General features: G+C 40.4%; 2 protein-coding genes across 2 annotated transcripts in view; both read right to left on the bottom strand.

The window, feature by feature from the left end:
- The window catches only part of rgs7bpa (regulator of G protein signaling 7 binding protein a), a 15,360-nt gene extending 10,089 nt beyond the window's left edge, over positions 1 to 5,271 (bottom strand). Inside the window, exons 1-2 of the mRNA XM_020593910.1 lie at positions 4,324 to 5,271; positions 3,187 to 3,353 (exon numbers count right to left, since the gene is read on the bottom strand). Coding sequence (XP_020449566.1) covers positions 3,187 to 3,353; positions 4,324 to 4,473 — 317 coding nt within the window. The 5' untranslated portion in view covers positions 4,474 to 5,271. The remainder of the gene's footprint in view (positions 1 to 3,186; positions 3,354 to 4,323) is intronic.
- Positions 5,272 to 6,953: 1,682 nt separating this feature from the next.
- The window catches only part of rnf180a (ring finger protein 180a), a 7,282-nt gene continuing 2,256 nt past the window's right edge, over positions 6,954 to 11,979 (bottom strand). The window contains exons 2-4 of the mRNA XM_020593978.1: positions 9,278 to 9,524; positions 8,200 to 8,325; positions 6,954 to 7,504 (exon numbers count right to left, since the gene is read on the bottom strand). Coding sequence (XP_020449634.1) covers positions 7,338 to 7,504; positions 8,200 to 8,325; positions 9,278 to 9,524 — 540 coding nt within the window. The 3' untranslated portion in view covers positions 6,954 to 7,337. The remainder of the gene's footprint in view (positions 7,505 to 8,199; positions 8,326 to 9,277; positions 9,525 to 11,979) is intronic.

Raw genomic sequence — 11,979 nt, 5'->3', positions numbered from 1 at the left:
AAACACTACATTTTAAGTTTTACATTTAAACAGACACCCCCTATATTTTTTTGTTGTATCGCTGTCTTTCATGAAGTTTGTGTACACTATACACCTCCGGACCGATAGATGGTGCTGTGGCGCAACTGTGGAGACGGGAGAGATTAAGTGCAGGCACGGGCTCAGAATTAAACAAGCTATGGCCTGGTTAACATGTCCTCTCTCCTTATCCACAGCCATAGTTGAACACCCACATTTAGGCAACACAGTACCACGTTGATTGTGTGCCACTTGCTACTGCCCAGCTTCCCCTAGGGCTGGCGCCGGTAACAATTGGGGGCTCGTCCGGGATACAGTGAGAGCAACTGCCTGGTGAAGAGTGCAGAGACAGCGTTCGAGGTGGCCCGCACTTCAAGGAAGGCTTAAACCAAGTGGGTCATCCCGAGAGTGTCTACCACCGTTGAAACGTCATAATGGCCACTAATGCACCAAGGCGGACACTGATTGTCAAGATCCAGAGACAACTTTCAAGTCTGAGCACAAGTCAGCTACAGGTCGTAGTCCGCTCTATTGATGATGGCAACGTAACAAGCATTGAAGAGCTGAGCGACACTGACTTGTATGAGTTGATTGTTGACTACTTGAGAAGTGAGAAGTTACAGTCCTTGGAGGATGAAGGCATGTCCCAATTACTCCTCCTAGATGACCTGATCACAGATCTACAGCGGCCTATGGATGCCACTGCGACTGGAGTAGAGGAACAGGCCAATATCCACAGCCATAGTTGAACACCCACTTTTAGGCAACACAGTACTACGTTGATTGTGTGCCACTTGCTACTGCCCAGCTTCTCCTAGGGCTGGCGCCGGTAACACATGCAGTGACATAAAAGAGGCAAGACACTGTCCCAGTCAGAGTAACTATGACAAAAGTAAAATACTAAGCAATAGTATAAATAGCAAAATAAAAAGTAAAAAAGAAGTCAAATTCAATAAACCTAAGTATTTCTTAAGTATTAAACCACAGACCATAAAAGAATTACTTGATCTTGTCTGATCCAGAAAAGTTATTGTGGCTTGAGTTGCCAAAGCGTCAGTGCAGAATATAATCACTTATACTGTAGGATAGTGAAAACAGCAGCTGACATGAAATGTTCATGGAAGATTTTCCATTTTCAGCATACACCTTTTATACTGTCACACCACTCACACCTAACCACCAATGTTACTAACATGCTTTTATTATGAAATACTGACAATTTTGCCTGTTTTGCTTTATTATATTACTTTAATATAATCAATGGCCTGGAGAGTAACTATAAAACCTTACTGTAATATCAAAATACTAATGTCAGAAGGGGTTATAAACTTGCAAAAAGTTAGCAAAGATTACCAAACTAAACCTTTTGGATGACATAAAAGAACAGCAGTACTTTCACAAACATATAAATCTAGTGCACAAGACGAAACTACAGCAGGTGATATTTAATGGGTGTGATATCACATGGGGAAAAAGACAGCGACGAAAGGCGTGAAACTTGCACCTGGTACAAACATTCCTCACACAAATCATGCTGTTGCATTCTCCTCTTCCAACAGCAAGCTTCTCCTTCAGTGCTGCCTTCTACAGTACTGTTGCACAGCTGTCATCAATGCCATCCTGCTTATCAGCTTTCCTCTAGCACACTGGAGAGGCCCCGCATCACTCAAACCATTCAGACACACTGGCTTTATTTGATTGAAGAGGAATGAGCTGTGCTGTCTAATTCAAGCTCTATGTCTCTGGTAGTGACAACAGACACTGAAATGTCCTGGAGAGCTTTTAGAGAAGGATGTTTAGAGTATGCACTGATGATGATTATGACAATATTTCCGATGGTGTTATCAGTGGGAACTTGAAGTTTTATGGTTGCTGTATGATTCATGCCTATACATGAGAGGAAATGTGCAGTAGACATGTTTACTGGCTAACTCTATGAGGCTGTCACACATATGGTTCAAAGTCTTCATACAGTAAATGAAGACATTTATAATGCATGCAACATACACTGAATGATGTGCACTCCTGAACCACTGTAAAAATATAGTAAGTGGATTAATTACGGAGCCATGAAATGGGAGCAGACCACAGCCTAAAGCATTGTAAACTCATTCTTATGAAAAATATTAAGATGAAACACTTTTCCAATAAGGAGGCATATGGTCTAGAGTAAACCTGATGCTGTTATTGTTACAGTTGTGCCTGCTTTGGCAAGGAGCTGGCACTGCAGACATCCACCAAATCTCTCTCACCACTGGCTTCAGTCTGTCTGATTGTTATTGAAGTAAGTTTGAGGGTATCAAATCAGCTGGCCTCTTAGCCTCACTAAGGACCTTCAAATCCCAAGCCTCACTTTGCCCTTCTTCCACTGGCACCAATGTAGAGGAGACGGTGCACTCGCTGGAGAGTCCACGCCAAACAAACAAACATGTCAGGCTTCTATTAGAGCTGTTTTCTGTTTATCTCTAATCCAAAGCTTTTATCATAAATAAACTACCTGTAATGTAGTTTGACATGAACGTTTTGCATTGACTGCTCAACTGTGGAATCTTTTGTTTTTAATGAAAGACAAATCCAACAAAGTGGGTTCTTAAAATCACTGTGCATTGTCATATCCACTGTTAGTCAACTCCTCACATGACCATAACAGAGACACAGATAAACCACAAAATACACACTGAGAGCCACTAGCACAATACATTTAAAGCAACAATGCAAAAGTCACTGCCCCCACACTATTGATATTATTATCTCAGATATTTATCCTAGGAAACGTTTCACTTCCATTCCACTTTATGCATTAACAGCTAAAGTGGCCTATCCCACTAGCAATTAGAGATGTCCTGGTTTTTAAAAGCTGATCTCTTGCTTTGTTTTTCCCAAACTGTTGCCCCACCTTCAAACTATTTTAACACTATTTTCACACTAATGGAGAAAACACCTGAAATAACTTGTATGAAGTGTAGAGGATCGGACTTAAGTAGACACCTTCCCAAAGTGGAGATGCGTATGCAAATTAAAGATGTGCTCTGGTAAAGAACCGGCGCCTCTGAGGCGCAGCAGTGTTGCAGCCCGCCCCATTTGGTGCGCTTACACTTTTCAGAGTCAGGAATAGCTGTTTGCAGGCAGTGGCTGTCAGCACCACGGACAGCGTCTGTGCCAACTCACCCTGATATCAAGGAGAGACTGTGATGCGCCGCTCGCGCCATTTCGCAGCCTTTAGTTCGGGTCTTCTGTATTTCGGCCCGTAAAGAAGGGCAGTCGACAGTGATTTCACCAATGGAGATGACCAGTTCACGGTAAAGAGCCACAAGTGTGTTGAATTCTTGTACGATCTGTTACAAAATCACACAAAATGAAGTTATTCTCCAAATGGCCTAGTCAAGTAAACACCACAGAAATATAACAAGCAACCTCTGCTTGAAAATGGCTTTCTATTCTGGTCATTGCAGTGGGTCACTGTATGTTCTTTATTCTTAACCTTGCATATTGACTTGTCATCGTGGAAATTTGTCAGCCAGGAATTGCCTTCCTATTCTTCTTCCGTGTGCTCCACACTGTGGACAAGTATTATAACCTGCCGGTGCAGGTGCATGGTGGTGTGTTTCAAAAGAAGTACTAGGCTTAGTTCTAAATTGCTTTCCAAATATGCGGTCACAAGCCCCTTAATTTGGGAAATGTAATTAATCAGAAAGTGAAACATTACCATTAAAATAGTCTACAAAGTTAGATTGTTGCATGAAGGTTGGATGTTTTTAAGGAGGGCCCCATTATGCTAAGTTTGGTTGTTTGCATCACCTCAGAGCTTGGGGTTTGGACACAAATATTTTATTAATCCTGCTGTACTCCTGTATATAACAGCAGGTCTTCATGGCGTTCACCAGTATGAGAGAGTGAAGCAAGCTCGTGGCCAGTGTATCATAGTAGCCTGTCTGTCAAAACATAGGACATCTCAGCCATGATCACGAACACCTCTGCTGATGATCTTGTAATTGCATCAAATTCGAAATCAGCCCAAATCACCAGCAGCTTTACACACTTCAAATGCGAATCACACAGCCAGTCTCCACGCCGAGATGATCTGTTTGGCTTCACTGCTGACAAAGTCATGCAAAAGCATAACGCTATTTTTAGGATCCCAGACCGGGTTACAGCCATTTTTTTTCTTACAGCTATTAACAGCTGTCGCCTGTGCATTCTGCTTGTGCTGGATAGTCGATCGTCCTACAACAAAGAAAGGCTGGAATAATAATATAGCACTCCCATCAGACACACCATGCAGGCATTGACGTGTCGCAAACCTACCATTCTGCAGTCGGCCACGGCGCGCTGGGCTTTGCGGGTACTTTCGGTGCTCTCCCTCCTCTGTGGGTCTCGGTAAGGAGGCTTGCCGATCTGGAAGATGTTCCCTGCGGATCTGGGGCGGTTTTTGCGCCCATTCGATGCAGAACTCATGCATACACACCCACTAATAAAACAACCCTAATACAGAACGGTTTTATCTTATCCCCCCAAACTCCAGCACTTTTCCTCTTTCTTCCTTACCACCCTGCACCTTACTGTTCACCTTATTCTCTCCGTTTATGTTTAATTCACCTTCGCCAACTACTAGCTGGGTTGAACCTCGACTATTGTTATTGCTCGGTCTATCCTTCACGTTCCTCCTCTAGTGTGTGAGAGGGAGTAAGTCTTTTACCAGACGAGCCTCAGGGCGCAGGAAAAGTACCGGATGAGCGCCTGCAACTCCTCTCCGCATTGCCTTGACTGCGACGGGGCGCAAGTCACCTTCACTCCAGCAGCACACGGTGCACAGTGAAGACTTCACACCCAACTCGGAGTCCAGCTAGCTGAGGTGGCTTCTCTGACGCACCGATGTCGGAGGAAAACGAACACAATCACGAATATTCTCCAAATGCAACCATTTTTTATAATTGCGCGTTTCCATTAAGCACCACGGAAACGAGCGATAACGATCTCTTCTTAGGTGCACAACCTCCCCCAAAAGACGAAACAGCGCTGTCGGTGTCACCGCTGACAATTTCGCAGCGTGCAGCTCACACTTTACGCTTGTGTGCCGGAGGAAATCTGAACGTTCAAAAAAACTTAACTCCTCAATTCGGCTCCCAGTGTCTGTTTCTTCGAGAGTGTGGAGCTGGTCGGGCGGGCCTATCGCTAACCTTGGAGAGGCAGCAGAAAACGAGCAGTTGCTACAGGCCTGACGTGGCTCTGTGGCTGGCAACACTGCGCACCCAAAGGACGCGAATACTAATTAGAGCCTATCAAGCGAGACCCCCTTCCTGAGCTGAAATGTATCAAATTTAGACTACTGGTCAGTTTCGCCTCCAGTGCAGATGTACAATAAAATGAATTCAATATGTCAGTGAAGATTTAATGTGGGTCACTTTAAACTTGAGTATTCAACACCACAGTTTAAACTGGCCCCATTGTAAGCATCTACTATGACATAATTATACAGGTCCTGTTATTGGGTCTTAAATCCCTATCTCTACAGCAATGTTAAAAGTGATCTTCTCATAGATACCAGTGTAGTGTAGTGTCACTTTATTGTATATGATAAGAATGTTTTATAGGCTAATAAAGTTTTGAAATAGGCCCGGCAGCAGGAGGCTCCAACATTTTATGTTGCTTGGTATTGTAAGGCTCTTTATCCTTACTAAGGGTGACTGTATTTGCAAAAACATATACTCTCCATATAATGTAGGCTTAAGACAACATAAAAATGACTGTGTGTGCTTTATCATGCACACACACGGTGCATAGTAGCATCAACATTTCTATTTGTCAATGTAAATCTAGCTGCATCCAGTAGCAGCTTTCAGTGGTGACGTTCTGCCCTTCTTTGCTTTTCACAGCCACAAAGTGGAATGTGGGGTAGCTATTCTGAATAAATTAGCAGTCTGTTTCAGTGCATGGTGAGTGCTCTTTCAGAACCGGCTTTACTATTAAAACATGAATGCAAAAGACTTTAAAAAATATTTGTATGTAGGCCCTAGGTGTTGTAGACATGCAGCCACAAACACGGAACAGGAAAGTGGGAAACCTGCAGTATATGTTTATGTCTGCAGTGAGCATGTTTGATTTTAGAGGAGATGACACTGTAAGCCATTCCCTGATTTCTTAGTAAGTACAAGCCAGCTGATTCTTGGTCAAGAGTTAATCAATTTCAAATGCTACTGTCTTCATGAGTTGCCAACTGAAAGTCCTTTTTTGTGGTCATCTCAGACTCCTCTACAGTGGCCTTGTGTCTCTCATGAACACCAGAACTATCTTCCACCATCTTTCCAGTAGTAACCAGAGACTGTGCTTTCCACAGAGGACAGACACCTGGATTACTTTATTTCCTGCAAACTTGAAATGTTATTTGACTAACACATCTGCATCACTGAAAACAGAAATCACAGTTACAGTTTTATTCTAAAGCTGCATTTACTTGCTTGCATGTATGTTTCTGTGTAAACTTTATTTGCTATAAAATACAGCGACAGCCAAATAAAATTCCTTCTTACTGAAAGAAAGGCACTGTGTAGTATAATTCAAGTGCCAATTAAAAATATTTTAGTAGCAAGGATATGGTGTATGACAGTAAACTGAAGTCCAGTGGTTCATAAAACTTTATACAAATGGTCTCAACTCCTGCCAAAGAGCTAAAGTTTAATTTAATTAGAGATAAACAATATTCCTAAAATTATATATAAAATTCAGACAGCATTATCAAAATGTAATTTTGAAGACTGGAGTGAACAGTGGAACCAATTTGTATTATATTTGTCATCAGAAAACACAAGCATGAACAGTTCCCTGGTAATAAGTTACAGACTTTGGAAACTTCTTTAATGCTTGTTTATACTGTTGGAATGATAACTGTTGGGCATGGGATTAAAGCATTACTATATAGTTAATCTCACTTTGCATATCTAAAAATAAAACAGTTTATTTTCCATTCAAATTTTTATTATATAAAATATTTGTCAATTAATATGCCGTTGAATGTAATCTGACTAAAGCAGTCCAGTTGGCCAAGCTGTTGATCAGAATTTTAACCATTAATGAACTTTATAGCAGAAATAGAAAGTTTAAAAAAGCAACTCATCTAGAAGCTTATTAGTTATAGATAACAGGGTGGCACACTATTGTTTTTTTCCTCGATCGTCCCATCCCACTTGCTTGAAACTCATTCACTGTCCTCTCATTAAATCCTATAGTTTAGTTTTCCCTCTGTCTGCCATCTGCTTCTTCTTTAATTCCTCACTTCACCTTCAGTAGCTTTCTGTGTTGTACCAACAATGTTGCAGTGACTGTCAAAAAGAAGGGAAGAAGAGGTAGCAAAGAAAGCAGAATATGAAGAATCCAATAACCCAGTTGACAGAGTACATGTAAATGATGACCATGTCCATGGCATCCAAACGATAGCCTCCTCCATGGGGGAACTGGCGTCCAGCAATGGGACTGGACTGCCTCTGGAAACCTGGTGTGGGAGACAACTGAGACTCATCTGATGGTTTTTATTAAAATGACACTCTCTGCAATATGCTTGAATTCAAAGACGTTACAATGCTGATGGCGATAGGTTGTCATGGTGAAACAAAAAAAGGCTCGCTAGGAGAGTGTGCAGTTGGTAAATACATATATATCAGCCGTTTGTTTTTAAGGCAAATTCAGATCATTTCTTTATGTAAATATCTTAAAATTTATCTGTTTTACTGAATGAATGACATAAATGATCATTTAGTATTTTCCTCCAGATTTACATGCCCAGCTCTGTAGAAAAGACTATAAAACAATGTATAGAACTTAATGTAGGTAGATGTTATTTACAGAAATATTACAAAAAAAGTTCTATGAATAAATAAATATAGAAATGTTGTGATTTGTTAGTTTGTTTGTTGGCTAGTTTAACATTTGCTAGCAGGCAAGTTCTGCAACGGGAATATGGATTCATGAATTTGGTGTTTCAGCAAAATGTCAAAACCTTTCACCCAATTTCTGCAGAATTATCAGCTTTTCATATGATCTCACGTCTTATTTGATGCCTTCAATCCTCCATTTTGCATTCATGTATAGGTTTTCAAATTCCAAATGAGTGTTTTATTCTCAGATGTGTTTTTTATCCTGAAGTGAGAGAGAATTCCCCATTTGTGGGGAATAAAAGTAAAAACTTACCTCCAAAGACATGGAAGAATTTCCTGCAGCTCGGTAGAGGCCACTTTGCACAATTTGCTTTGTGAAAACTCCGTTTTCGGGAAAGGTATTCCTTTGGGAAGAATGCTCTTACTGCTTGGCTCAGCTCTGTAAGAAAGAAAGAGACTAATGTATCATCAAAACTGAATATCTTCTTCAAACCTTCACTTCTTGCTAGATTAAAGTAGCATCAAATGCACCATCACTACGACTCCATCATCTTCTCCTTGTTCTGTGTCAGTATGACCTTGGCTTTGGTAATCAACAGAAGAATCTAATCTACAATCCTTGTCACCTAATCACTAATGAGGGCCCTTAGTGTATCTGCAGTCCTCATAACCATGGCCACAGCAGTGTTCCTACTGCTCACTTTGTCCTAGCGACATCTAAAAGTAGGCCACCATGAATCACAGAGCTTTATTAGTTATTCACAGATCAGAATATGTCATCCTTTTACAGTAATCAAAAGGTAAAATACATTTGTCAATATATGGCACATAGGTGCAAGAATAACTCATTACATTATATTGGAAATAAATATTTCACAGGTTAAAACATTCCAAAACATCTGTTTAATAATATTAGATTTTCTACCTAAAGTAGTACTGCTTCTTCTTTTCATCAGAAAGCATTTAATAAAAGTGTTGAGATTGTTTTTGAGCTTGTCTTCTAGATCTAAGTGACTCATCTGATCAAAAATGAACTAAAGGTCTACTCTGCACGGATGGGACATCTGCAGCTGGGACCTCCTGCTGCTTGGATGATATCGGCATAACAAACAAAAGCATAACAAACAAAAGAATACACATGTAGCTGCAAGTATACATGCAATTCTGTCTTTATTGTTTTTATTATTTCTGCTTTTATATGTATTTATTATTATCAAGGCATGAGGATTTTATTTTAAAATATATTTTACAGGCAAATATTTAAAATAAATAGTTTTTATCTCTTTCATATCATTCAAAGATGCTGAGTAGAGTCATACAGGTAAGTAAAGATGATACGTATTTCATATCTTGTGCCTTGCAGGGTAAATGTTTCATTCCCATTAACCTACCCTTCTGGAAGAGGACATGTGTGATGATTGTTCGGCAGAGGGGGCAGGGGGTGTTGGTGGGGTTGCTCCTAGCCAGCGTCCTCAGACAGGGCTCACAGAAGATGTGGTTGCAGGGGTGACACATGTGAGGGCTGAAGTACACATCCAAACACACAGTGCAGGTGTAACCTTCTCTGTCGCTGGAGTTTACACTTTCATCATCTTCGCCGCCGCTGCTGCCATTGCTGGACGAGTTCCCCATCGACTTCTGGGTGTGAAGGAGAGAAGACACCTTTAAACAATGAAGGATCAAATGGATTGTTCAAGGCTGACAGCTACATCAGTATCCATGCATATGGGATCACATATCTTGTCTTGTATGACTGTAGCTTTGTAGCTTTCCTGCTTAATATGCACCGAAACATGCATATGTAGGTCTCATGACATTTTACTTGAATGTCTTTTTTATGTACAGTTGAAAATTATGAAGGCAAACTCATTTCTGCGGGGTCATGTCTATATGGAGTGATCTTCACAGACACAGATTAAAAAATGGAATATCTTTATTTGTGTCAAATGACAGACTAAAGGAGAACAATCCAGAGATCTGACCCCTCACATATGAGCTTTTAACCATATATTAACACTGCAAAATATCATTGCATCAGCTGGCAAAAAATATATATGACAATGTCTTTTTAAACCCTCTAGAGATTCTGTTTAAAATCTAATTTTCTTTAATACACTACTTGTTGAGTGTAAATGTCTTTGACACCCACCTGCACAGCTTAATAATATGTGTGAGGACACAAGGGTGTCAAGTGTGAGTTCAGATGAGCGAAACATCTACTTACCTACATTTTCTCACATCTCATAAAAAGTATAAACAATGTTAGAGAGATTAATTTGACCCTGATGTTGGCCTTAATTCAAACTCCACTCACTTTACAGAAGACATCGATTTCCTTTAGTGATATACTGTAGGTTCTCCATAAGGCACTGTACAAGTCAAACATTCACAATTCTTTAAGATAAAAAACATTTTTATGCTGTATATGGCCAGTCCTTTATTTTAATTAAGTTAGTAAAGTTTTATTTTTTATAGCACAATTCTTCTGCTACACCCACTGCTCAAAAATAGTGAACCTGTCCTCCCTCTCAAGTGCTTCTGCACTTACATCCGCACTCAGCACCCTATTTCCAAATCCCAGTTATAATTCGCATGAGAAGATGTTCCAAAATTGGTTTCGAGAACAGTGTCTGGGGCCCTTCAAGTCCCCCACCTCATCTTCAGACCTGTGTCGACACATCTCCGGGTATTGGTGTCTGGAGCTCCAGTCTTGAAATAAGCTTCTGGGTGTTTCCAGAGTAATTACCACTTTCCCACCCAGGGGGGAGCTCTGGGGATTTCCCGGTGGCATCAGCCCTGCTTCCCAAAGTGTGTCATTAACACAGAGAAAGAACACAGAGTTCACAGCTCCCACCAAGTAATTGTGGGCAGCGAGGCCCCCACCCCCAACATTTACTGTAACATGGCAGCTTTGTCTTAGTTACAATGGTAAATGTAGAAATTGAAGAAACAACTAATATCCCATTTCAGCTTCTGTACAACAGCAATTAGAATTGCTGGATAAAGCATGTGAACAATCCAACATTAATGGCCTTTCTGTCACACCAGATGTAAACACTTCCTGTGGAAAACTGGATGACAACAGCACACACCCTGACCTTTGGTCTACTGCATACTGAGTGAACAAAGTACTACGAGACATGGAGTAACAAGAGATCCTAGCAGAAGGGGCGTCACTACCTTTTCAAGTGGAGATGGTAAAGTCAGAGACAATTTGGGAGGTTGGATAAATAAGGAAATAAATAAACATTGTTCAATTGTATTAAACTTTTTAAAAAATATCTACAAAATCTAAACTAGGCTTCCTGAACAGAGGGTTTTAGTCCATAAAAATATAAGGAAATGACAAAAACTATTGTTGACTTGAAGTCCTGGTATTGGCGTTGCTTAGTAGCTATTAGCAAATGCTGTGGTTGTACTGAAATGTGGTTGTTCCCAAGTGAGTGAGTGCAACTGTGGAAGTGCAGAGTTGGAGAAAGCTGAGAAAAGACAGCCCATACTCAATAAATCCTGACAGTGATAAACAACCAAAAGAATCTCTGGATTTGCCCTGAATAAGTACAGAAATGATTAATTGGACAAATATGCTTTTTCATCTTTTCGCTGAGAGTTAAATAAGAAGATCAATATCACTCTCAAGCACAGTGCAGTATGGAGCCGGGACTAGGAGGCGATTAGCTTAGCTTAGCATAAGGACCGGCAGCACTGTTAAAGCTTGCCAAATCTTATTTGTTTAACTTATTCACAAACAGAAATGTGAATATGATAAGCTGACAAGTTGGTGTTTCTGGAGTCTTGGTTTTATTGTGAGGTTACGAGGTGCCTAGTCACCGGTCACCAAGAAATGGTTATAGCACATAAATCTCAGTAAAAAAAAAACAAAAAAACACCTACATTACATAGGTTAAATTTCTGTTTGTGTACACATGATGTGGTGATAGGTATATTTTTGAATGTTGGAGATACTGAAGCTGGCTGTTTCCCCTTGCTTTGAGTCTTTATTCTAAGATACATTATTTACCTCTGGACTTGAGTTCTGTACTTACCATACATATATGAGAGCATTATCAATATTGTCATCCAACTCTCAGCA

This window comes from Monopterus albus, unplaced genomic scaffold (genome assembly GCF_001952655.1).
Source record: "Monopterus albus unplaced genomic scaffold, M_albus_1.0 scaffold20.1, whole genome shotgun sequence".
Lineage (NCBI taxonomy): Eukaryota > Metazoa > Chordata > Actinopteri > Synbranchiformes > Synbranchidae > Monopterus > Monopterus albus.
The sequence above is the reverse complement of the archived record's forward strand: the minus strand, read 5'-3'. Positions and strand labels throughout refer to the sequence as shown.